Source organism: Molossus molossus, unplaced genomic scaffold (assembly GCF_014108415.1).
Source record: "Molossus molossus isolate mMolMol1 unplaced genomic scaffold, mMolMol1.p scaffold_m16_p_14, whole genome shotgun sequence".
NCBI lineage: Eukaryota > Metazoa > Chordata > Mammalia > Chiroptera > Molossidae > Molossus > Molossus molossus.
In genome coordinates, this window is record NW_023425349.1 from 3,320,014 (window position 1) to 3,344,526 (window position 24,513).

The 24,513-nt window shown below is 59.6% G+C and overlaps 3 protein-coding genes across 11 annotated transcripts in view; 2 read left to right on the plus strand and 1 right to left on the minus strand.

Annotated features, from left to right (window-relative positions):
* TSC1 (TSC complex subunit 1) overlaps positions 1–3,992 on the plus strand; it is a 51,560-nt gene extending 47,568 nt beyond the window's left edge. For all 8 annotated transcript variants that reach the window (XM_036260511.1, XM_036260516.1, XM_036260517.1 and 5 more), the window contains one exon: positions 70–3,992. In XM_036260511.1, the coding sequence (XP_036116404.1) occupies positions 70–589 (520 nt within the window). In that variant the 3' untranslated portion in view covers positions 590–3,992. The remainder of the gene's footprint in view (positions 1–69) is intronic.
* Positions 3,993–5,774: 1,782 nt separating this feature from the next.
* Positions 5,775–15,978, minus strand: SPACA9 (sperm acrosome associated 9). Of its 2 annotated transcripts, XM_036261149.1 has the most exons (5): positions 15,781–15,978; positions 10,138–10,307; positions 7,579–7,781; positions 6,768–6,915; positions 5,775–5,860 (listed from the first exon to the last, which is right to left on the minus strand). In XM_036261149.1, the coding sequence occupies exons 1-5, from the start codon at positions 15,791–15,793 to the stop codon at positions 5,849–5,851; spliced, it is 546 nt and encodes a 181-aa protein (XP_036117042.1). In that variant the 5' UTR covers positions 15,794–15,978; the 3' UTR covers positions 5,775–5,848. The 2 variants fall into 2 exon arrangements, with proteins under 2 accessions (XP_036117042.1, XP_036117041.1); XM_036261148.1 differs by lacking the exon at positions 5,775–5,860 and having other exon boundaries at positions 6,222–6,915.
* A 163-nt stretch (positions 15,979–16,141) lies between these two features.
* Positions 16,142–24,513, plus strand: part of AK8 (adenylate kinase 8) — a 59,752-nt gene continuing 51,380 nt past the window's right edge. Inside the window, exons 1-2 of the mRNA XM_036261693.1 lie at positions 16,142–16,225; positions 18,867–18,951. Of these exons, the coding sequence (XP_036117586.1) occupies positions 16,142–16,225; positions 18,867–18,951 (169 nt within the window). The remainder of the gene's footprint in view (positions 16,226–18,866; positions 18,952–24,513) is intronic.

The window sequence follows — 24,513 nt, forward strand, 5'->3', positions numbered from 1 at the left end:
AGGACCCCACGCCTCCCAAACACGGACGCACAGTCACCACCTGCTTTTCTCCTCCCTGGTTTATTGCAGGCTTGACTGTTGTAATGACAGCTGCTCGGATTCTGTGATAGGGCACAGAGAAGAGGCATCTGGCCACAACGGTGAGACCAAGGCCCCCAGACCTGGCAGCACCCGGGGCAGTGGAGGAGGCCGAGGAGGTGGGGGCAGCAGCAGCAGCAGCCAGCTCTCCACCCCCGAGAAACCCCCAACCCAGAGGGCAGGCCCGTTCAGCAGTCGGTGGGAAACCGCCATGGGTGAGCTCTCCACCAGCATCCCCACGACTGTTGGCTCGCTTCCCAGTTCTAAAAGCTTCCTGGGCATGAAGGCTCGAGAGTTATTTCGTAATAAGAGCGAGAGCCAGTGTGATGAGGACGGCGTGACCATCAGTAGCCTTTCTGAGACGTTAAAGACAGAACTGGGCAAAGACTCGGGTGTAGAAGTCAAGACTCCCCTGAACCCTGACGGCCTGCACCCACCTCCCCCGAATCCGGACAGTGTTGGACAGCTCCGTATCATGGACTACAACGAGACTCATCAGGGACACAGCTAAGGGTGGTGGCCAATCAGTGTTAAATTGCGTGCTGCTGGTGTAGACCAGGAGGTGTGGATGCCGTTTCCCAGCTTCTTGTGTCCAGGGTTTGAGTGGCTGGCTCAGGCGGCGGAGGTGGGATGGAGGGCCTTTGGACAGCTTACTGGATGCTGAAGGGTTTTGGGATCTGGCATTGAAATGCCTCAGCACGCCCCCCCCCCCCTCCCATCGACCTAGCAGTGTGTACTAACCGAGGGCCAGTTTGCATTCCTCCGTAGCTTTATTTTCTTCCTTCCCCTCAAGGTTGCATCCTTTGAACCAGTGCAATATGAGGCCAAACTTCTCTTTGAGTATAACACAGAGCTGGGCTGGCTCTCGTACCCAGGTCACGGTGGCACTGCAGGTAACGCTGTCTGCCCTACACGAGGCAGCATGCTAGGCTGAGACCTCGCGAGCGCTTTTACGGGGGACTTTCCCTGCTCTGGGTTCTGAAGTTCAGCATCTGAAGCAGTGGTCTAGGAAACGGTGTTCAGCCCCCTTACGTTCTTCTGGCAGTTCCGGTGAGCTTCCTAGGACGTGCTGTGTGAGCAAGGCTGTTGTCGGGCAGTTCCGGTGAGCTTCCTAGGACGTGCTGTGTGAGCAAGGCTGTTGTCGGGCAGTTCCGGTGAGCTTCCTAGGACGTGCTGTGTGAGCAAGGCTGTTGTCGGGCAGTTCCGGTGAGCTTCCTAGGGCGTGCTGTGTGAGCAAGGCTGTCGGGCAGTTCCGGTGAGCTTCCTAGGACGTGCTGTGTGAGCAAGGCTGTTGTCGGGCAGTTCTGGAGCTGGCATCGTGGGACCGCCGTCCTCTTTGGGACCACCGTCCCCTTCCCCACTACCTCTTATTTATTTGGTGTTTTCTCGAAAGCTGGTACTGGTCTGACCACAGGCTGGTGTGGGGAGTAAGCCTGCTGTCTGCAAAACGGAAGGGTGGTGGCGTGGGCAGTGACCCGAGAAACAGGTGTGGATGAGGAGCTGCCCTCCAGGCGGGGCTGCCGGCGGTGCCTGTGTGTCCAGGCGCCGAGCGTCAGCTCTGTGGCGTTGCAGCAGGAAGGCTCTGAGGGCCAGAGAGTTTCTTCAGAGTTTACGTGACCGTTGGCTCAGGCTGTCAGAGCTGCCTCACTAAAGGAGGTTCTAGGCCACCAAAACGTAGGAGCTTGTTACCAATCCTGACTTTCAGTGGCTGACTCCCTGGGGAGGCGATGCGGCTGCCCTCCCACACGTTAGTGATGGCAGAGCGTTTTCCAGCCGGGTCCTGGAGATGCCGACAGGGTCTGGCGGCCGGGGACCCACGGGCTGCTGCACAAGTGTGCTCAGGAGCGGTGACACCGGCCAGGACACTGCAGTGGCAGAGAGCCAAACTCGGCAGATGCTCCTGAAATAAAAGCCAGAGCCTAAGAACGCTCGGCTGATGCTCCCGCGGAGGCGAGGAGACTGCTGTCCCTTTCTGGCCTCTGAGTTTAGTCCAGCGGGTTCAGCCCGAGGAGGAAACGACGCACTGTGACAGGAAAGGGCCCGCTGCCCACCGGAGCCTCCAGCTGAGGGTGCAAGTCTTTCTTAAAGTGTGGCCATAAGTATCCTGGCAGCCCTCAGCAAAGGGCCAGAGGAGGAGAGGCTCCGTGTCCCCACGGCCGTGTGGGCAGACTCCCAGGACGGGTTGCAGGCGGGTCGCTGCCCTGTTGTGGGGTGTCCCACGTGGAGTTCATGCCGCCTGTTTTTACCTGTGTCCAAAGCAAAGCTGAGAGTCAGATGCGTTCTAGTTGCCTAGTTCAGATCTAGAAAAACAGCTCCAGAGAGAAGCAGTGTCACGGGGAGCTGTGGAAACCGTACTGTGGGAACCTGCTCTGAGTGCTGACCCCGCCCCAGCCCAGGACACACCGGGCGCTTTAGCTGCAGCGTTTTCTGACCGGCAGGGCAGGGGCCCCTGGAAGGACAGGGACGGCTCTTAAAACGGGCAGATTGCAAAGCTGCAGGGACGGAGGAGAGGAGGCTGTGTGGTGAAGTGGGCTGAGGCCTGGGCGTCCGCCCGCTCACCGGAACCACGGCTGAGCCCTTGGAACTGTGCTCAGACTCCTGGGTTCTGGGGGCCTGCAGTCACGCTGGGTCACCCAGCACGTGGCCTGACATTGACCAGGGTGGGCACAGACCTGAGAAGACGAGGCTGCTGCTGGGCTCGCACGGGGCCCACGAAAGGGGCCTTGTCACCCAGGGGGGGAGGGAGGCAGCAGCACCTCTCCCAGGGGGGCCTTCCTGGTTCTCTGCAGGCGAGTCAGCACACGGATCTGGCCGACAGGAATTGAGGGGTTAAAAAAGCTTCGCCAGGTCCTGCCATAACGTATAACAATTGTTCCTGTGGGACTGGGAGTGAATATGAAAACTGACTGAAGCCCAAAGGTAGGAGAGAAAGGCCATTTCTTGGGCCGAGAAGTTTTAAGGATTCTCCTTGGAGATGAAGTGACCAGCTTTGTAGGGCAGGTGGGTAGATGTGCCCGCCCTAGGCTTGTCAGCAGAGTTGTTAGGAGAGAGCTGCCGAACTTCGGGAGTGAGTGCTGACGGTCCTTGTTAGACTCCACGAGCGGAGAGACGCCAGATAACCTCTGTGAGCCAGGATATATGTGCAGCCTTTAGGGGGTGGTCCAGACTCTTCTCGAAAGGTAGCAGTTACAATCCAGGATCAGTTACAATCCACTGACCACTGGAAACATTAGCCCACGTGCTACCTTGGCCAGCGAGGCCAGCACACCCCTGGGCAGATCAGGACAGCAGGAGCAGAACCCCAGGCTCAGCCGTCCCCATTCGCAGTGGGACATGGTTCTGGGTCCTTGTGAGAACGATGAAGCTGGCAGCTGTGTAGACGAGGAGTGCCGTGCCCACGGGGATGAGGGGCTGGTGCAGAGCTGCGGGGCTTCTGTGTGGAGGCTGACAGACGTGCTCAGGCTAGCCCGCAGGACGGTCACCGAATACGAGAACAGACCGCTCGAAGCCGGAAGGACATGACGAGCTGCCCAGACGCCCGGTCTTCCTGAGCGTGGGCACTAGGAGGTGGGGGGTGTGGGCAGGTTTGTGGAGGGTTTGGGCGGAGGGGAGGCGCCGTCCAGACTGCAGTGGAGGTGGCGTGCCCCTGCCCTGTGCGGCACAGAGGCCAGCCCTCTCTTCGGAGTGGTCCGGGAGCAGCCCAGCCCCACCCAGGAGTGTGCATCCCTTGGGAAGAGAGCTCTTATGGGGGACTGAGATCGGCACCTTTCTCTGCTGCATTGTCACTGTCTGAGGTACATGCTTTAAAACGGACCAGCAATGAGGACTGGACAGCATATCTGGTCTGAAGATGTTCGTGTGTCTGTTTACATCCAGAGTTCTGTGACACACACCCCCCCGCCCCCCCCCGTCCCCCCCCATGCCACAAAATGATCCATCCTCTGGGCTCAGTAGGCTAGTTGACCATTGGAATAGTTCTTTTAAAAGAGACCCCTGAGAGTTTGAGACTGCCCAGACCACCCCCTCCTCCCCTCCCCACCTCCATGCAGTGTGGATAGGAGGGTACCCGCTGCTCTGTGCAGCGGATACTCTGGCTTATCAAAGAGACAGCCAGGCATTTTGCACCAGGAAGAATCAGTGATCACTTTTCAGAAGACATCTGTGGACCATAGATACCTTATGGAAGAACAGGTTTGATGACATAAAACCTAGTTTTATAACCCAATCATGGATCAAGCGTATGCGGCTAACTTGCAGTGAAGGGGGCTCATCAATGAAAAACATTTTTTAAACTGACTGCTTTTAGTTACCATTTTAAAGTCATCTCTTGTCAAAAGGTTTAAACCTGCCCTCCTCAACCTTAAAAGCATGTCAAACAATCCGCATCAGATGCTGAGACCAGGAACCGCGGGAGGGAGTGGCACACACCCAGTGAGTGGGATGCATCCAGAGTTTGCTGTCCTTAGGATGTTCTCCAGCGTCAAGGCAGTTGCTTGTGTTTAACTGTGAACAAATAAAAACTGATCGTTTTGCACTACTCTGCAGCCCTGCTGCGAAGTGATCTGGCCTTGAGGGGCTCGCCCAGGTGGGAAAACCTCAGGCTGGGCTGGTGCGCTACCGCCCGGGGGTGGAGGAGGGTGCTGGCAACTCCCAGAATCTGGCTTTAGTCTCTGTGAGATCCTGTTTGTTCTGGCAAAACATCTGGCAAGCAGATAATCCTCAGAATTGCCTCCCAATGCATGCCCTTTCCCCAGAGAGGCCTGCTCGTGCATGCGTGTGTGCGTACACGTATGTACATACGAGTATGTGTGCGTTACCAGAAAACACAGAGGCAGGCAGCCTGGTACAGGCTTGCGTCCCCAAGGGTTGGCTGGCAAGGTGGGTTTAATGCAGCTGTGGGGTGGAGCCCAGAGACACTGAACTTGAGCCTTGTCCATTGTGTTGTGTGTGTTAAGGAAAAGGTGTGGCTGGCATGCAGCACCTTCCCTGTGCTGCGGGGTGTGGGAGGCAGAGCCTGTGTCGTGGGGGTGTGGTAGGAGGCGGGGCCTGTGCCATGGGGGTGGGGTGGGAGGCGGAGCCTTGGTGTGGGGGAGGCGGGGCCTTGCCGTGAGGGTGGGGAAGGAGGCGGGGCCTGCGCCGTGCGGGTGGGGGAGGAAGGCGGACCTGTGCCGTGGGGGTGGGGGAGGAGGCGGGGCCTGCGCCGTGGGGGTGGGGGGAAGCGGATACTGTGCCATGGGGGTGGGGTGGGAAGTGGAGCCCTGGTGTGGGGGTGTGGGGGAGGCGGGGCCTGTGCCTTGGGGGTGGGGGAGGAGGCGGGAGTGACCTCTGAACGAGGTAAAATTTGCCCGGGCCTGACTCTCTTGCTTGGGCCCTGCTGGGACAGGACCAGGGAGGAAGAGCGCCCTTGTGTGTGCCTCCGCCCGCTGCCGCTGCTCGTTTTAAAGGTGGAAGCAGTCAGTTCCTTTGACACAAAGACTCAGAGGTGGCAGCTTTGCGTTTTGTGTGGACAGTTCGGGCGCTCTTGTCCGGGTAGGTCTCTCACACAGGAGGGGTGACCACTGGCCGCCTGGTGTCTTTGGCGGGTGGCTCCTGTCTAGTGGCTGCTCTGTGCCAGTGGTTTCGCGTGTGAGGCGCCTGCCCAGTGCCCTGGAGGTCTTAAGACAAACGTGGTGCTCTTTAGGGATGTATCCCCGGAGACCAAGCCCGGCACACAGGTGGTAGAATACTTTTATTCTTGACGATAGCCCCCGAGGAAGCAAGAATACAGAAGCTAAGTCGCCCCCTGTGAAGGAAAAACCAACAGTTAAGCGACACCTCTGGTGAGCTCCAGCGCCAGTGACGCACTTGGTGCCTGGGCCTCCTGTTGTGAAGACCAGGTAGTCGTCCTGCACAGGAGCCAAGGCCAGAGTTCCTCCAGGGTCTCCCCGCCTCCCTCTCCCAAGTAAAGGAGTGGAAAGGTGGGCTCGTTCCCTTGGGCCTTGGTCCAGAGACCGGGCCTTGGTCCAGAGACCGGGCCCACGGAGGACGCTGGGTGTGCCAACCGCAGCAGCCTGGGAGGTGGGAGCAGCCTTGTCTTGACAAGAGCTGCACCTGCCTACAGTTCCCGCTGCGGTAGGACTGCAGCCGTTTGGCGGCCTCCTGGCTCCATGGCTCAGCCTGGACCTGCAGCCTGGGCGAGCAGGGCAGAGCAAGGGCTGGGAGGGAGGTCGAAGAGGGCTGGGACCCCGCTTTCAGAGCCCTCGCTCATCCCCTGCCCCCCGGGACACCCTCCATCAGCCACTCGTCAATGGGCTCCTCTTCATCTGCACAGGGCCTGCCCCAGAGGTGGGGAAAGTTAGGAGTCAAAGCAAGGGAGGGAGCAAGGGTAATATACTGGGCAGTCCCCTATGGCATTAGTGGCAGGGGCCGTGGGTGCCAGCGAAAACGGATCTGCCAGTGGAGACCGGGTTTAGTGACTGCCCCACAGGATGGGACAGCACCCCGACGGCGAGCAGGTCACTGGCTCTGAGTTACAGTTTCCCACCAGGTGGTCTCCAGGGAGGTTTTGCACATCCTCTGTCTCCCTCCCTGGGTTTGAGGCTGTCTTTTGTGAGTTGCCTACACTGGTGCTTTCTTAAGCAAGGCCGGGTGCCCTTGGCCTGGGGAGGCGCAGCTGTGGTGGTGTCCTGGTGTTTCTGGGGCTCACTCACGTGCTGCAGCGCCTTGCGGGGCAGCTTCTCCGAGTGGGCGATCCATTCTTTCATTAGGTCCAGGACGACGGGGATGAGGCTGACCACACCACCATAGTGGTTCCTGGCCTCATCACAGCTCAGGTGGTTCACCACGTCGTGAGGGTACCTGCAGGGCAGGGAGGGCCGGGTGAGCCCCACTCCAGCGACTCGCCGTACCGGGGCAGGGCTGCCAGACCTCGGGCAGGTGCTTTCGTCCCCACCTCCCGTCCGAGTCGCCTGGGAGGGTTTAGCACTGCGCACACCACGCCGGGCTCCCTGTTCGGGTGTTGTGGGTCCGCATGCGTGGGGGCCAGGAGCCCATGTAATGCTTCTGTGCAGGTCTGTAGGGGCCTGGACGAGGGGCTGGGAGACCTGTTGTAACTGCGCTCTGTCCCCTCAACTGTTCCCGCCCTCGTGTCTCAGGAGCCTCCTCAAGGGTCTGGGACCTTGTGTCGTGGGTCTCCAGGGCTCCCCGCGTGGTGCTGACACCCATGGGAATAGCCTCCACACGTCTTGCTGCTTTGTGGGTTTCTGGGAACAGGCTGTGAGCCCCTCCCTGTGCCTGGGGCTAGCTCCCTGAGAGGCTCTGTCCCACTGTCTCTGTCCTCAGGACCCCTCCCTTTTCACTCCGGTGTTTTTCTGGGTCAGAGCGGTTCCAGTTCCACCAGTGGGTCTAGGATCTCCCACCAGCCTCAGTTCAGACTTGCCTGCCCTCTCAGCAGAGGCCCCTGCCCCCCCCCCCCCCCCATGTGCGCACAGAGGCCTCCGGAACAGGACCAGAGGGACTTACTTTGCTCTCAGGCTGCTCAGGTCGTTGCTTTGGCTCACAAGGGTTTTGCATTTGTCGAGGAAGTTGTTGGTGACTGGGGTGCCCGCGTGCAGGGCTTCGAAGTGCTGGCAGATCCTGCTCAGCTCCGTGCAGATGTCCAGGAACATGAGCAGGACGCGGCGGTCCGTGGAGTTGCTGCAGTGGTGCTCCATGTAGCTCTGCACCTGCAGGGCCAGCACCGTGAGCCAGGGGGGTCGGCAGCTGCCCTGACCCCGGAGCCACGGCGAGATGCCAGCAACGTCGGGCACTTGAATGGACAGACAGCCATAGACTGCTTGATGTCCTTGTGTCCCAGGTACCAGGCAAAATGCGTGGCAGGCCAGGCTTCACTTCCTCCTCACCTGGGTAGATTTTAAATCCTCACTATAGCCATGGCCGGTTTGGTTCAGTGGTTAGAGTGTCGGCCCACAGACCGAAGGGTCTCAGGTTCGATTCCTGGTCAAGGGCACGTGCCTGAGTTGCAAGTTCCATCCCCAGCCCTAGTTGGGGTTGTGGGGGAGGCAACCAATCGATGTGTCTCTCTCACATTGATGTTTTTCTCTCTCTCCGCCCCCCCCCCACTCTATCTAAAAAAAAAAAATCAATGGAAAAACATCCTCGGGTGAGGATTAACAAAGTAAGTAAGCCCCACCCCCCAGCCCTGGGACAGACGAGCAGCGGGCAGAGGGGAGAGAAGGTGCTCCACATCACGCTGGGCCTGTGCCCTCGCCAGCCCACGGAGCCAAGCCGATGCCCACAGCTGAGGGCTGGCTCTAGCTCTCTATGCGCAGTCCCACGCGGAAGACTGCTGGGCGAGCCCCTGACTCAGCCCTTGCAGTTTGTTCTCCATCCCAGGAGAGAAAGGAGGGACAGTCGGTCAGTGGAGCTGGGGACACGGATGACCCACGTGAGACTATAACTGTCTACCTCATGCAGAGACGGGTCAGCTCTAGGAGGTGAAGCGCTTCCATACCCAACCCAGCTGAGCCGTGGGAGTGTGCTGCCGACCAGGAGTAGGGAAGTCCGCCTCCCCATCCGAAGGCACTCGGGGGGGGGGGTACAGCCCACCTGCTTCCAGCCGCTTCCTGGGCGGCATGCGGGCCCCTCCTGGTCGGGTCAGTCTCGGGAGTAACCTGGGCCCACCCAGTGCCTCTAGGTTGGAGGTCAGGCAAGGATGAGAGGCCTAACCTTGTGCTGGAGAGAAACTGGCTCCACCCAGGCAGGATTCCCAGCCCCTCCCCCGTTACATGGTTCCCCCACCCCCACTCTCCACGGTCTCGCAGAAGGGGATCCCGCCGCTTCCAGTACCCAGAGTCTAAGCCTGGGTTTCTCGTCGTCACTGGCTGCCATTTGTTGCTAGCGGATGTCTTCCCAATCTGAAGAGTTCCTTCCAGGGGCCCCCGCCCGCACACCTGCCCAGGGAGCGGTGGGTGTGGGGGGACCTGTGCCAAGCTGTCCCCAGGACAGAGCAGTGTCACTGCCACCTGCTGTGTGCACGCCACCTCTGGAGGGCTGGGTGAGGGTGGGCAGTCAGCGCTCCAGATGGAGGGTCCGATTGTGGCACACTGTTTACCAAAAGCCTCCGCTGACCCTAAGGACAAAGGGCCACACCCTCTGCACAGGAGGGGCTGGGATTGCTCAGCACTGGAGAGATTCTGAGCCCAGGTGGCAGGTCTCATACTGAAAACCTGTCCCGTGCCCTTGGCCAGCCGAGCCTTTGGGGGATGGGCTGCAAAGGACGCAGCCAACTTTCTTCCAAAAGTTCCTGGACAGGCTGTGCGCCGGGAGAGCATGGGAACCTGGCTGAATATTATGGGCTGGTGTATCTGGGGGAGGTTACGTGGCTGTTCATTTTCTGCAGGATCACATCTTTTCAAGTTTAGGAACTGGGAGAAATACTTAAAAATTAGAAAAAATGATTTGTAAAGGGGTGCTGTTCCCCCGTGGCGGGGGTGTGTGTTCCTAACACCTGGGCTCAAGCCCGTGACTTCCCGGGAGCTCCCTGGGCACTGAGCCCCGACTGCTGCCAGTCCACGAGGAGTCGGGGGTAAATGAGAACGTCCTTGCTCGGGTCCCCAGGGGAGTCCGGCCGCCGGGACCTGTGTGTCTGTCCCCAGTGCGCCCACACCCAGCCCGGGGTCTACAGACACTGGACACTGACCGAGGGCCTTCCAGGGCCGTCTCATGACACCTGCAGATCAGCCTTGGGGAGTGTTTGCTTTTTTGTCTTTTCAGATGAGGAAACTGAGGCACAGAGAGGCGAATCACTGGCCCGAGGTCACAGAGGGGGCCTGGGGTCAAGCTGAGGCCTAAGCCACGCCTGACTTGAGTCCCCAGCCCACATCTTTACCGCTTTGTGACAGTCACTCCCACACATGGTGAGGAGAATGGGTGGCTTGTGCCACCAGCTTGGGCGTGAGTCCTGATTCAGGCACAAACCTGCTTCCCCTCCCTAGGCCTCAGTTTCTTTCACTGTTCAAGCAAGGCCCAGGGCCTGATGCTGCCCGGGAGTCCCGGCCTGGCTGGACCGCCCCGGCGCACCTGCTCGATGCTGGAGATGGGCCGGATCTTGTCGTGGGCGTTCTCCCGGCAGTGCTCCAGCGCCGCCACGAAGGTGAACTGCTGCTGCTGGAACAGCTTGTACTTCTGCTCGATGCTCCGGAGGGCCTCCTTCGCCTCGTTCATGGTGCCAGTGCTCACCGCGGGCGGCTCTGTGGAGCGACAGCGGAGCGCTGAGGCCCGGGCCAGCCCAGACCGAGGTCTGCAGTCCGGTGCGGGGCGCTCGGCTCCTGCTGAAATGCTACGCAGGACTCCCAGGCTGTCCGAGAGCTGAGCCTGACCTGAGCCCCTTATCCTGCAAGGACACATTCTCTGCCACAAAGTATGACTTCCTTCCCCTCCCCGTGGACAAGAATTTCTCTGGTCCTCAGTCTCCAGGCTGGACACCCCCCCCCCCCCACATACACAGCCCCCAAGGCCTCCCTTGGTGTCAGCAAAGGCTGGGGTCAAGGAACCCGCCACAGCATGTACAATTTGATTCCATCCGCTTGGACCAACTTGTTTTAAAACATCCGCCACTGCAGTCGGTGGGATTCTTTCCCGTGGGCCAAGCAGGGGAGGGTCAGCACCGGACTGATGTCCCAGCTCTGCTTGGGGCGGGGGCCCTGATCTCAGGTTTGCCTGTGGGGACAGAGCTTGGCTGCTGGCCCCTCCTCCCTGCCTCCTGTTACTTGCAGGAAGCCCCGATTGGCAGCAGGAACACGGAGGGGAGCGCTCTCGGTGCCTCACTGTCCCCAGTGTGGTCCAGGGGTCCACTGCTCCTCTAGAAGCCCTCCGGGGAGCAGGGAGGCTGTGGGTGCTGCCCTCCATGACATCAGAGTTTTGCTGAGCACACGAAAAATACTCCAGGTCACAGGTTTGTGGAATGTTGGATTGGAATGGACTTCAGCAGATCAACGCCCCTTCTGGACAGGTGTCCAGTGTGTCACAGCAAACTTGTGCCACAGACCACCCCTCTGCAAGGCCCCAGGCTTCCTGACGGCCAGCCGGCATCCTCCAAGCTGTCCCTGCTCCCGAAGCACCAGCACGCCTGGAGCCCAGGCCTGGACCTGCCCTGCTGAGCAGGGGTCAGAGGAGGCTGAGCCCAGGGGGGCGGGTCTGAGTGAGATGCTAGAAGGGGAGGGCGGGTGGGGGAAGACACATTCCAGGCTTCCTGGCAGGTCCCAGGGGGGGAGGACTGAGAACAGGTTGGAGGTGGGAGGCGTTTCTGCTGTGTGTCTGACCCTCAGCACCTGGAGCCCAGAGCAGGGCTGGAGGCAGGGAGGGCATCCGTGGCGAGGAGATGGTGTGGGAGATGAAAGGAACGCAAGAACAGACCAGAAGATGGCCTCCACGCCTCGGTGGGAGCAGTGATCGGAGAGCCTGGGAGAGCTGGGAGATGGGCCGAGTCCTGGCAGGGAGTGAAACAGCCAGGCTGCCGTAAAGGAACTGTGCCAGACGGGACCCTGACAGTTGCGCCTCATAAACCCGAGTGGGTCCACTGTAAACGTAATGGAGCACATTTCAGCCCAGCGTCCTGAGTCCACCCCTGGGAGCCATAGCGCCGGTGTTTGCCAACAGCAGTGCAGCTGCACTGGGGACAGGCTGGTACAGGGCCAGGCCACCTCCTCCCCACTCAGCACCTCCCCACCTGCAGTGGGCAGGCGGGAGGGGAGCTGGGATACAGTGGTGGCCCACTGTTGAACAGCTGCGTATCCAGCCAACGTGCCCCACGCTGGCCTGGAGGCTGCTGCCCCTGGCAGCAGGCTCCCCGGGGCCTGGACGAGGGAGGAAACTGAGGCACTCACCTCTGCAGAATCAAGGGTGTGCCAGACAACTCAGTGACCAAGATGGGTCAAAATAGTTAATGCACTATTAAAAAAAATACAAGTTACGCCCTGGCCATGTGGCTCAGTTGGCTGGAGTATAGTCCCAGGCACCAACAGGTTGTGGGTTTGATTCCCAGTCAGGGCACATACCCTGGTTACAGATTCAATCCCTCATCAGGGTGCATACGAGAGGGAATTGATCAGTGTTTCTCTCTCTCTCCCTTCCTTCTCTCTAAAAATCTATAGAACAAAAACATATCCTCAGATGAGGATGAAAGAAAATAGAAGTTAAAAGTTAACACCAAAAAGTCCACAAAGAACAAAATATCAGCCTTTTTTTTTTTATCCTCACCTGAGGACATTTTTTCCATTTTTTGTTCAGATAGAGTGGGAGGGAGGGAGAGGGGGGTGGGGGGAGAGAGAGAGAGGTGTGAAAGGGACACATCCAGTGGCTGCCACCCGCATGACCCAACCAGGGCTGGGGACAAACTGCAACTGAGGTACGTGCCCTTAGCAGGAGCTGAACCCTGGTCTCTCTGGGCCCACACTCCAGTCGCTGAGCCAAACGGGCTGGGGTACTGTATCAGCATTTGAAATAAAGACAGGATGGGTGTGTCTGTGCCTTGCCACGGTGGAGCCCAGACAAAGGGAAACGCAGTATTACTGATCCCTTCTTAACGTTTGTGAAATTTTATTCTAAACGAATTTTTGCACTGATTTTGATTTTTAAAAAATAATGCATTAAAATGTTCCTTTTTTGATTCCTGAGGTTTGGGGCGCCCCCTAAGTTCTGTGCTGAGGCAGCTGCATCACTTGCCTCACCTCGTTGGGACCCAGGGTTTCCAAATGGCTCGGAAGTTGGCATGAGGGAGGGGAGTGAGCCCGGCTAACCGGCCACCTCCCCGATGCTCAGAGCTGTGGTTGGTGAAGAACCCGAACTCTGGAACCACACAGTCCTGGGCTCAAGTTGGGCTCCCCCGCTTCTTGCTGGCAGGGCTCTGACATGCATGGCGCCAGACGGCAGGTGTAAGGCGTGGAGCCCAGAATGCAGTCTTGCTTGGCTGTCATTAAACAGTGCACGTGACAGGGGACTGCCACATGGGCATGGTGTGCACCCCAAAAGAAGCAGAGGCTGATGAGGGCTTGACCCTTCTGGAGGAGGGAAGATTTAAAAAACAGGCTTTGGAGAGGTGGAAAGCGGAAGGTTGGGAGGTGGGGGTGTGGGGAGCCTGTGAGGAAGTACAGAAGGCAGTGCACAGGTGTGGCGGAGGGACCCCAGGTGTCAGGCAAGGCATCGAGAGACCACTGCAGGCGTGGACGCCAAGGAGCTGCGAAGCACTTCATGCACTCGCTCGTTTGCTCATCATTCATACTGCTGTGCCGACCCTGTGCCAGGCGCTATTTAGGGTGCTGGGCTATAGACATTGAACAAAACAGGTGAGATTCCCTACACCGGAGGAACTACCTACCTTTTAGGGAGGCAGACAAGAAGGATTAGTGAATGGAGGGTAGTTCTGATAAGGGCGCGGCTGAAGAGAGAAGCAGGGAAGTGGGAGGGGGTGTCAGGAACCAGGGGCTGCACAGTCTGCAAAAGGGCGTTTGCAGGAGGTGGTCAGGGGCGGTGCAGGTGCTCCAGCCTTCCACCAGAGCCTGGTGGCGCGCCCTGACCCTCCTCGCAACAGCAGGTTACTTGATGGGGCGCTAGGAGAACCCTGGGCATGCCCTACCTCAAATCCTCACCACGGCCCTATGAACAGGGTATAATTATCCCCACACAACCGATGATGAAGTTCAGATCTCGCAGCTGGGAAGTGAGCAAGCCAGGATTCCCCACTCACCTCTGCCTATGAAGTCTGGGCTGTTAACGTGAATATCTCCCTCCTTCCCTCCGTGATGTTCCAGAGACAAACATGCCAGACATCAGACTGTGTTTGGGGGCTTGAGGGGGTGATACCAAGGGCCTGACATGCTACTGGAGCCCTCCTAGGGGTCATACACTAGCTGGACCCCTGGACCTTGCTTCCACTCCCATGAGACTGTTTTCTGTGCCCCATCCCAAAGCAATGAGGACTAGCATTCAGCGCTGCCCTGTGCACCTGGCTCCCTGCCACCCTCCTGGGCTTCCTGGGGCTGCCAAGTCCTCCAGGGATACAGCACTACCTCGGCTGGTGGCCCCAAGAGCCCCTGAGAGAAAAACTGCCTCGGTTCTTGATCCTAGCGACTTGTGACATACGTGCCAGGAGTGTTGTGAGAAGAGCTGTAATAAGCTATCCAAAGTGATCGGCCCTTGTACGAGAGTCACTGCAGCCAAATTAGTCGGGATGAAAGGCACAGAGTGCAGACACCCCTCGATCTGGGGGAGCAGGAAGGAAAAAATGATTACCCAATAGGTTTTTGGCTTTAATTGATTTGTATTTTTTCCAGGCTGCTAAAGAAGATTAAATCATGGTATGAAAAGCGCCTAGGGCTTAAAATAAATGAGGAGAAAGGCAAGTCATTTCAGAAATGTCCAGGAAGCAAACTGAACCTCTCCAGCGCAAGTTGCAGGCTTGGTGGTTGTATTCTTTGTTCAGGGGAGGCAGCTTCCTTTTCTTCCCCAGCTGTCTTTGCAGTTGGGTTTGACAAGCCTACCAAGGTTTGCACGCTTTGAGGAGCAGCTCCTGAGGGCACGGCAGAACTCAGCCTTTTGCCGTTGGAGGGCACCTCTCTGGGCTGATGACTGGTGGGAAAGGCTTTGGGACCACCTACTTCCAGCCCTGGCTCAGCCTTTGCATTGAACAGGTGACCTTGGCCAACAGTTCCCCCCCTTTCTGGGCCTCAGTTTATCCATTTGTAAAATGAGGGGATTTGGGTTAGAGGGTTTCGAAGCCTCTGGCTTTGAAGGCTGTGAGATCAACAGCTGCCAAGGGCCGAGGACAGGAAAGGGGAAATGACTCGCCCAAAGTCACTCAGCCAACTATTTTTCACCATTCTTAATCCCCTAAATTCTCGTGCAAAATGGGAATGAAGGCACCCATTTCTCAGGGTTGCTGCAAAGATGAAATGAGATAATACTGACACAGAAGCCCCATTGTAGTGTGCCCTTGCTAGATGAGTTACTGGCTAATATTGCAGATATATTATCAGCTCATGGGATCCTCCCCACTTCACAGGGAAGGAAAGCGAGGCCCAGGGCAGGCACACACGGCTAGTAGGAGTGCACCCAGGGTTTGACCTCTGGGCAGTCTGTACGGACTCGGCCATACGCCCTCTGCATAGCGTGCACAGACACCACCGCTGAGCGCGCAGCGCGCCCCAAAACGGTAGCTCCCACCAAGAAGGGCAACAGGAGCCAGAGCCCCAGTCAGTGCTGCGTCCATACCAGTCCAGCCCCGTCCCACCGGGGTAACGCGACCCCAGAGCGACGCACCGCTCCCCCTGGGGCAGCCGCGGCGGTCCCGGCACCCTCCGCTCCGACCCCGGCCCCAAGCCCGCGTTACCCTGGTCCCACAGCGGCCTTCGCGCGGAGCGCCCTGAAGCCGCCGCCTCGGCGGGTGTCTGCGACCCCGAAGCGCGCCTCGGCGGACGTGGAAGGCGGGGCGGGGTGTCAGGTGGGGAGGTCGCGGGGAGAAGAGGCGGGGCCACGGGCCAGATTGTTACCGCGGTGCCATAGCGACCGGGTCACGTGGCCGCCCCGCCCCGCCCCGCCCCGCCCCAGGAGCGGGCGCGGGGTCGCCCGGGGTTCAGCAGCGGCGAGCTGGGCGGAGGGCTTGCAGCGGGGACCCGGGCCCTCCGGCCGGCCCTTCGGCCTCCTTCCCCTCTTCAAGTACCCCCCTACCTCTGTTCTTCATTGTAAGGGTGGGGACACTGAGGCCGGAGGGCCGACCGCCGGGCCAGGGAGCGTCGGCGGAACCAGAAGCAGGCCCCGCTTCGGCCTTCGAGGTGTCGTCCGGGGTCTCAGCACAAGGGGGGCCCTACCGGGCGCACCTCCGGCCCTCGGAGGCTGCCGCTGGAAGCGACCCGAGGCGCCCGGGGAGACGCGCCCGAGGAGGAGCGCGAGTCCAGGCCCCGCGGCGCGCGCCAGTGACGTCAGGCCGCGCGCCCCTAGCGACGGCGGTCTCCAGGGAGCGGCGCCCGCTGATGACGGCAGCGCCCTTAGCGACGGCGGTCACTAGGGAGCGGCCGCGCCGCAGCGCCGCATGGACGCGACGACCGCGCCGCACCACATCCCGCCGGAGATGCCCCAGTACGGGGAGGCGAACCACATCTTCGAGCTGATGCAGGTGACCCGGCAGCCCGCCCCCGAGGTCGCCTGACTCGGGGTGCCCGCCGTGGCCCCGGGGAATTCCGGGTCTGAATACCTGCCGCGCAGACGCAGGGCGGAGCGGGGCGAGCCGTGCGGACCAGAGCTGCCCGGCCGGAACGGCCCCTTCGCGCTCTCGGCCCTCTGTGAAGTGGGGGCTGCTAGGGGCGGCCTCCAAAGGGCCCAGTTCCGTCTGTCTGCGGGGCTGGCTTCCCAGCTGGGGGGCGTCCCCGCTCAAGGTGGCTCCTCCGAGGCGGCCGCCGCCTGGGACAGCGGCCCTGGGGTGTGGACAGCGGCCCTTGCCACCTGGCCCGAGTTCCTGGCAGCTCCCAAGCTCGCCTCCTGGTGCCTGACCTGACGGGGCCCCACCGCCCGAGTGGCCCTAGGCACAGCCCTGCCCCGCGAGCTGCAGGCGTCCCTTCTGCGCGTCCTGGAGAGCCAGCCGCTCCGGTTCCGAGGGCCACGGGGAAGCCGGAGCCTGTGTCTGCAGCGTCGGTCTGCTCCTCTGGGTCCGCCCCGTCCCCGGAGGCATCGTGGTGGTGCTTGTGGTCATTTGAACCTCTGAGCTGCACACTCGGACTGGGAAACCCTTGCGTCCCTCTCTCCAGCAGGCACATGCTTCCTTTGGGAAGTGTTACCTGATAGAGCGGGGGAGAGAGAGATTTCTAAAGTTGAGTGACCAATCTAAGTGGAGAAAATGGCTGTTATCAGTGGGCAGGATGGGGGAGCTCCGGGGAGCACTGTGTCCGCTCTAGAGAACTTGGTGTATCGCCATAGTGACTTGGAAGGAGCAGCCCCAGAAAGCTCTTAGTCCAGTATTTCCAGTCCTTAGTCACTTGTGTGTTCCCCTCCATGATTTTGACCATTTCCACTTTTCCCACTTTTTATTTTAAATTAACTGTAGACCCACAGGAAGTTATAAAAATAGTGTGAAGTTCTGGTGTATCCTCCCAGCTTCCGCCAGGAATAACATCTAACATAACTGTAGCACATTGTCCAAACCAGAACACTGATGTTGGTACAAGACTGGTAACTAGACTACAGGCCTTAATGGGATTCATCTTTTTTTTTTTTAATCCTCACCTGAGGATATTTTTACATTTATCTTCAGACAGAGCAGGAGGAAGAGAGAGAGAGAGAAACATCGATGTGAGAGACATTGATTGGTTGCCACCTGCATGACCCCAACTGAGGCCAGGGACGAACCACAACTGAGGTACGTACCCTTGGCCGGAATCGAACCCAGGACTCATTGGTCCTCGGGATGACGCTCTAACCGCTGAGCCAAACCGGCCAGGGCAAAATCAACCCACTTTTAAAAAATGAAGTCACTTTCTTTGTCATCCTTGAAGTCATAGGTCTGATGTATTTTTCTAATGCACATTAGATAGTTATACAACTATTTTTTAAAATACATTTTTATTGCCCTGGTCGGTTTGACTCAGTGGTTGGAGCATTGGCCTGCGGACCGGAGAGTCTTGGGTTCAGTTCCCGCTAGGGGCACATACCAAAAGAAAAAAAATCTCTTAAAATACATTTTTATTGATTTTTTCGATAGGAAGGGAGAAGGGGAGACAGATAGAAACATCGATGAGAGAGAAACATCGATTGGCTGCCCCCTGCATGTCCCACACTGGGGATCGATCCCACAACTTGGGCAAATACCCTGACTGGGAATCAAACTGTTGACCTCTCGGTGCATGGGACAACGCTCAATCCACTGAACCACAGCAGCCAGACTAGGTGTACTATTTAAAAGTGAAATTTAGAATATTCATCTGTGAACCATCTACAGTCATCCCCCACCGTTTCACCAGTGACCTGTGACTAGGTGAGGGAGCTGAGGCCCAGAGCAAGGAAGGGAGCTGCTGGTGAAATTCGGAGCGGGGCTAGGACTTCTCAGCCCAGTGCTCTTTGTTGCCCACACCCCAAGGGGCTGAAGCCCCTCTGCTCGTCCAGCCCAGCTCCTCTTAGCTGCCCGGCTCGCCGCTGCCTGTCACTCTGGAACCGTGGAGGCTCTTTCCCTCGGAGTTAAGGGCCAGGCTGTCCCAGGACTCTAGGTATTGGGCAGGCAGAATTCCGCCCCACTCTGGAGGGACCGTGGTAGCGGTGATGGCTGTGTCCCCAGCAGACATCTGCACTGGGACTTGCTGTGATTGTGCCAGGCACTAGTCGGGGTGAGGAATGGCCGGACGCGTGGGGGCGCAGGAGTATGTGGCAGGGCTCAGCTGGTGAGTGTGGTCCGGAAGGCACTCTGCACCAGACCTGAGGACGGAGGGAAGCCTTTCCAAGTGGAGGGAGCAGCATGGCTCAGGCCCAGGGGTGTCTGGGAAGAACAGAGAAGGCTGGTCTGCAAAGCATAAAGGGACGAGGGCGGAGGGCCCTGGACCGACTGAGGCAGGGGCACAGCACCCCCCTCGTGCCTCTGCTCACCTGGACCCAAGCAGCTGCCGTCTGGGGCAGGGGCTGGGTCCCAAGCTGAAAGCATATTGGGGGTGCCGTGGAGAGATCAGGCCTCACAGCCATTATCCATGGTGACCAGGGTGCTGGGCCACCTGAGAGGGGGGCCGTGGGCGCCCCTGCGGGTGTTAACCACCTGGATGTCTGCCCTGCACCCACAGAACATGCTGGAGCAACTTCTGATCCACCAGCCCAAGGATCCCATCCCATTCATGATTAATCACTTGCAGCGAGACAACGATAATGGTGAGCACCCCCCGCCCCAGGAACAGCTGACGCTCCGTCCTGTGTCTGAAGGGAGGTCAGAATAGAGTGGGGAGGCGTTCTGACAATTTAGGTTAATTGAAAAACGCCTTGATTTCTTTGGGAGCACAACTAATAAAAATTCTCTCTTCGAGTTATTAAAAGAAAACGTCAGAGTAGCCCATGGAATCAATTATTAATGCTTTCGCACGCCCCAGCTGATGTCGCCTGTTGGGTTTAAGCTCTGTGATCACTCCACTTGTCAGGTGTAAATTTGGTTTCTGGTCTACCTAGACAGGCAGCACTCGGTTTTCCTGATGGTCTCATTATCGGCGCCTGTTAATGAGTTCCAGAGCTCCCCACAGCATGGCCCGAGTGCACGTTGGCCAGACCCAAGGCCAACGCACGGGCCGGGGTTTGGGGAGAAGGGGCACCACCCACGGTCGATCTGCCAGGTGGAGGGGATCACTCCATCCTGTGTGAGCTGTCAGGAGAACTGGGCTCGCAGACCTTTGATGTTTCTTTCACTGGAGCAGTAACTGCTTTGAAGGAGCGAAATGAGCACTTGGTGCAGCTGAGGCGGATGGAGGCCTAAAATGCCCCGAGATGCGGAAGGCTGCTGAGTAGCTTTAAAAGAAAGTGAGAGAGAGGAGTCGCCCAGCCTGCAGGTGAGCCGGGCACACTTGGCCCTTCCAGCGAGCTCTGCCCACAGGTCCTCATGGTGCCAGGCTTGGCTGCAGAGCACCAGAGTGAGGACCGTGTCACAGACCTTAGCCAGGTGGTTCAAAGAGAGCCCCACGGTGCCCGTTCCTAGCTGGGCAGAATCGAGGATTGACGTTGACTGAGCCTGTGCCCCAGGTGGGCAGGGAGCTGTGAACCTGTGGGCCAGGAGGGCGACCTTCTCCAGCGGTCCACTCTGCCTTCTGTGTTCCCACTGTATTCACTTTGCCCCCCGGACACTCTGCTGCGAGGCTCGGGTCTCTGGTTCGCGTGGCTGGGAGGTACAATGCTTTGCAGGGTGGACATTAAGCCACCCTCCTTCCTGTGGGCCTGCTGCAGACTGCGCTGCCCACTAGGCCCACTGCCGAGGCCGCCGGGGCTGCCTTCCCACCTTCCCCGTCCGGGCCGGGCGGGGCTCAGGTTGCTAAACCATGTGTGTGAGGGCTGCTGGGAGCATGTCTGCCCATGTTCGACTCTGGTGCTGCCCAAAGCAAGTAGTAAAACCCAGTGACCCTGAAGAGAAACTGAAAGTAAAAGGAGAGCAAAGCAACAGCGCAGCTCAGAGAGCACAGTGGCGCCCCCTGCTGCCACGACCCAGTCCTACGGTTCACCCATCTGCATGTGCAAAGAATCGGGTTCCTCACGCGTAAGGTGGGCGAGTCTGGTCCCCTGACTGAGATGGAGGCAGGGAAGCTGGGGCCTGGCCTGTGGCGACTGGTCAGTGACGGTCACGGAAGGAGCCTTGGTGCTCCCTCAGGGCTTCAGGTGGTGGGTGCCCTGTCGAGCTTCCGCTTGTGACAAGCATATCAGATTTTTCTAAATTAAAAAGATACTTGACAAAGATACAGTGATTTGAACTGTAAGTTGGGCTGTGATGGCTCTTCACACTGTGCTGGTTTAAAAAACTCTTGGGGCACGTAGGCCATATTGTGCATTTTAAAAATTAACGTTTTCATCACTTTTATCCCCTCTGTGACCTCTGCCACCTCCCCCACCGCCCACCCCCACGTGTGTGTTTCTAAATTCCAACCTCGGAGCTCGGCCATCTCCCCAGCTAGACATCCAAGAGCCTGAAATTGGAGGCTGATCCCGTTTTTATGTTACGATCTTGCTCCTCTGCGTGCAGGTATCATTTCTAGTGTCAGACCATCCACTTCACCAGAACTGTTTTTTTTAATCCTCAGCCAAGGATATTTTTCTTTCTTTCTCTTTTTTTTAAAGATAGAATGGGGGCAGGAAAGGGAGAGAGACAGACAGACAGACAGACATCAGTGTGAGGGAGACACAGCGATTGCCTCCCGCTCGACCCGGACAGGGCTGGGGACGGAACCTGTAACGGAGGCACGTGCCCTTGACCGGGAATTGAACCTGAGACTCCTCGGTCCTCAGGCCGACGCTCTAACCGCTGTGCCACACCAGCCGGGCTCACCAGAACGTTGACTTTCAAACATCATCTTTCTACATTGGACGCAGTGCAGCCGACGTCGGCTGGACAGTCGTCCTGGACGCTGGCCTCACAGCCGCCTCCTGCTGCCGCCTCAGTACCCTCTTCGGTTTGTCCCGGGTGGCAGGGCTCCCTGAGGCTGCCCTCCGCGGAGCTCGGCCCCTTCTGCACTCGGCGAGGGCGAGGCGCCCAGACCTGCTGGGCTCAGCTGCAGCTGCGGGGCCCTGCCTGCCCCTCTGAGGAGCTGCGGCCAGGTTTGGCCCAGACGCTCTGGCAGAGTCCTGGGTCCCACTGACGACCGTTTGCAGGGTTGACTTGTTCCCCACAGCCCTCCAGTCCCCTCCCCCAGGCCTTGGGCAGCAGCTCTTACAGGTGTGGAAGCATCGTTGCCCTTTGGCTTGAGTCCCGACTGGTTAAGTGCAAAGAAGAGAGGGATGTTGGTGGGGGGCCTCCTGGTGCCCAGGCCTCCACCTGCAGGTGAAGCCGGAGTGGGGGAGGCGGGAGAGGACGGAGCTTCTGTGACTTTTCTGGAAGTGGGGCGAGGCAGTGTTCTCGAGGGGGGTAGGGGGTGTGGGGGGCCCCTGACACCCAGCGAGCATCACCCTGGGCCAGCGGGTCAGGCTGTCTCTTTCCTTCTAGCCACGCAGTGGCCTGTCGCCTGGAGCCAGCCCTCACCCTCTGCCTCCCGGGCCAGGGCCTCGCTCGGTGGCCAGGGGCTGGTGCGGAGGGAGAGAAGACCCGGCCTCACCCCCGGGGGCACGAGGGGGCCCCCCACGGCTGGCGGCCCCTTCACCGCCAGAGCAGATCTGATACAAAGTGAGCGTTTAGGGTAGCCCTGGGCAATATTAAAGCCGGCGACGGTGTCGAGAGCGGCGTGATTCGTTCTTTATCAAACGTTTGTCCAAGAAAGCTGTGTATTAGAGCTCCGGTACCTAGGGGTGTTCTTGTGAATTTTAAATCACGCTCCTGGTTAAACCTCAAACGGATGTGCGGATGGATAGGTTTTGATCTCCTTTGAAGTGGTTTGAAGCGGTTGATCACTTGGCGGAGAGCAGTCTTCACGACGGCTTATGAATAATGCTCGCGAGGGGCTGCACCTTCACGGTGTTCGACTCTAAGACACTGAAATTAATCAGATAAATGTGTGTGAGGAATTGGGGGGCATGGATGTTCCCTTTTAAAGCATTTCCACAGATGTGCACACTCTGGGTGTCACTACGGGAGCCTGGAAGGGTTTCCCCAGCAGCCTTTGAACCCTGTCGCTTTGTCAAGATGCACATGTGGTTGGAGTCAGCGTGTTCCCCAGAGGCTGTCGCCGAGCTGCGTCTCCCTTCGCGAGTCCACAGGCCCAGATCCCGCGGGCCTGGCCCAGGTCCCGAGGAGCTGTGGTGGGGCCCTGTGGTGGGGCCTGTGGTGGGGCCTGTGGTGGGGCCTGTGGCGGGGCCTGTGGTGGGGCCTGTGGTGGGGCCTGTGGCGGGGCCTGTGGCGGGGCCTGTGGCGGGGCCCTGTGGTGGGGCCTGTGGTGGGGCCTGTGGTGGGGCCCTGTGGTGGGGCCCTGTGGCGGGGCCCTGTGGTGGGGCCCTGTGGTGGGGCCCTGTGGCGGGGCCCTGTGGTGGGGCCCTGCTGCCAGGGAAGCTGGTGATGGGCGGTGGCCAGACCCTGTCCCCCACCGCACCCTCCTCTGGCTTTGGCCGAGGCGGTGCCCCCGGGGGCTGAGCGAACGCGGCTTCGGAGCACGGGGACTTCCACCCCCACTGCCCTTCCTGCTGCTCGGGCGCTGCCCCTCCCCCCCTTTCAGGGCACCAGCGCGGTCTCCCAGTCATCTCACCTGACCAGCTGTCCCCAGGCCACCTCGCTTCCCCTCATCCTGTCAGCAGCTCCCGCCTGCTGTGCTCCTCCGCCCAGGAGGCCCCGAGGCCTGGCCCCAGGCGGCGGGGCTCTGCAGAGATTGGGTGCTGTTCTGGGTTCACCAGTCAGGTGATGCCGGTCTGGGAGGTGCTGTCCCTGGTGGCCCTGCAGGGCCTGGCTCCTGGGTGACCGTGGTGGCATGTGTGGTGGCAGCCCCACGGCCCACACGATGAGCAGCATTCGGGGCTCAGTGCCCTGTACGTCCGCGCTGTGTCCCCTTCCCCTGCCCTGCCCACCCCACGTGGGGCACTGTTCCCGGCTGGGCGGCCCTGGGGCTGACCCGCGTGTGCAGGGTCCGTGGGCCTCGCTGGCCTCCCACCCGCTGCTCTTGCATCCTGTGGCTGGCGCCCGAGAAGGCCGCGTGGCGGAGGTGCCTTTGTCAGGGGGCAGTCGTGGTGGTGACACGGGACAGCCACTCAGGGCGGCTGAGCGGGGGCCGCTGCAGGTCCCGCTGTGTGCGGCTCCTCCTAGTCCTGGACCCGGAGAGGAGGCCGTTGGTGGGGGACAGTGGTACCCCGGGCTGCTCAGCTGTGGTGCAAAAGTTGGGTTGGGGTAAGGAGGCCAGTCCTGATGGGGAGATGACAAGGACAGTCCGGGCCATCTGGACCTCCAGCAAGGAGTGGCCGTTCAGATGACCAGGACACACCCAGCCTTCTGTTGAGGTCATGCCCCTCTGGGTCCCAGAGGACTTGGTGGGCAAAGAGCCCTTTGGCCAGAAGAGTGTTGGAACCGTCCACGATGCCGAGCGAGCGAGCGGCAGGACGCACCGCAGCAGAAAGCCGCGGCGTGTCCGACGTCAGCCGTGCTCCTCAGGAGAGCACTCCGTCACACGTGGGCGGGGGAGGCCGCTGCGTGCGCACGCTGCGAGGGTCCCGTGACTGTCTCCAGGGGCGCGTCCACCGCGCTTTCCTCGGCAGCGTCTAGCCCAGCCCCGAGCACGGAAGGGGCTCCGTGGAGGATGTGAATGACCTTGAACCTTCCCTCCATGTTTTTCCTGAAAAAGAGAAGGGCTATGAATTTGGGCAAAGGCCTGTTAAGCAAGCAGCCTGGCTGGGTGTAGGCATGCTGATCATTCCACTGTGGCCCCAACGGACCCCTAGACCTGTCCTCGGCCTGGAAGGCGCCCTCCCTGTGGCCTGGCAGGAAGGGGCTCTGCACGGGGACATCGGGAGCCCAGGTGAGCTGCAGCGCACATCTGCCCATCGTCCCGACCTTGGTTCGTGCCCTTTGCTCCCCACTGTTAGGGGTCATGATCATGGTGGCGGTCAGCGATCCGTCTGCCCGGCTGCTCCGTTCTGTTTCCCGTGTTTTGACCCAAGTATGCCCCCTTCCACGCAGTTCTCCAGACGCGGGTCTTCTCCAGACGCCATCGCCCACTCCGTCTGGGAGCCCACCGGGTCTGGGAGCTGCCTCAGGACTTCTCGGGGTCGGCTGGGAACCCGGCCACAGCCAGGAGTCTCCGCCTGAAGCCAGGGTCCTTCCATTTGCATAGA

Bases quoted from the DNA above. Each gene is read 5' to 3' on its own strand.
- SPACA9 (XM_036261148.1), bottom strand. The intron at 7,782-10,137 runs GTGCGCCGGGGC...CTGGCCCTGCAG, and splicing joins CCATCTCCAGCATCGAGCAG to GTGCAGAGCTACATGGAGCA. The intron at 6,916-7,578 runs GTAAGTCCCTCT...CCTGCCCTGCAG, and splicing joins CTGAGCAGCCTGAGAGCAAA to GTACCCTCACGACGTGGTGA.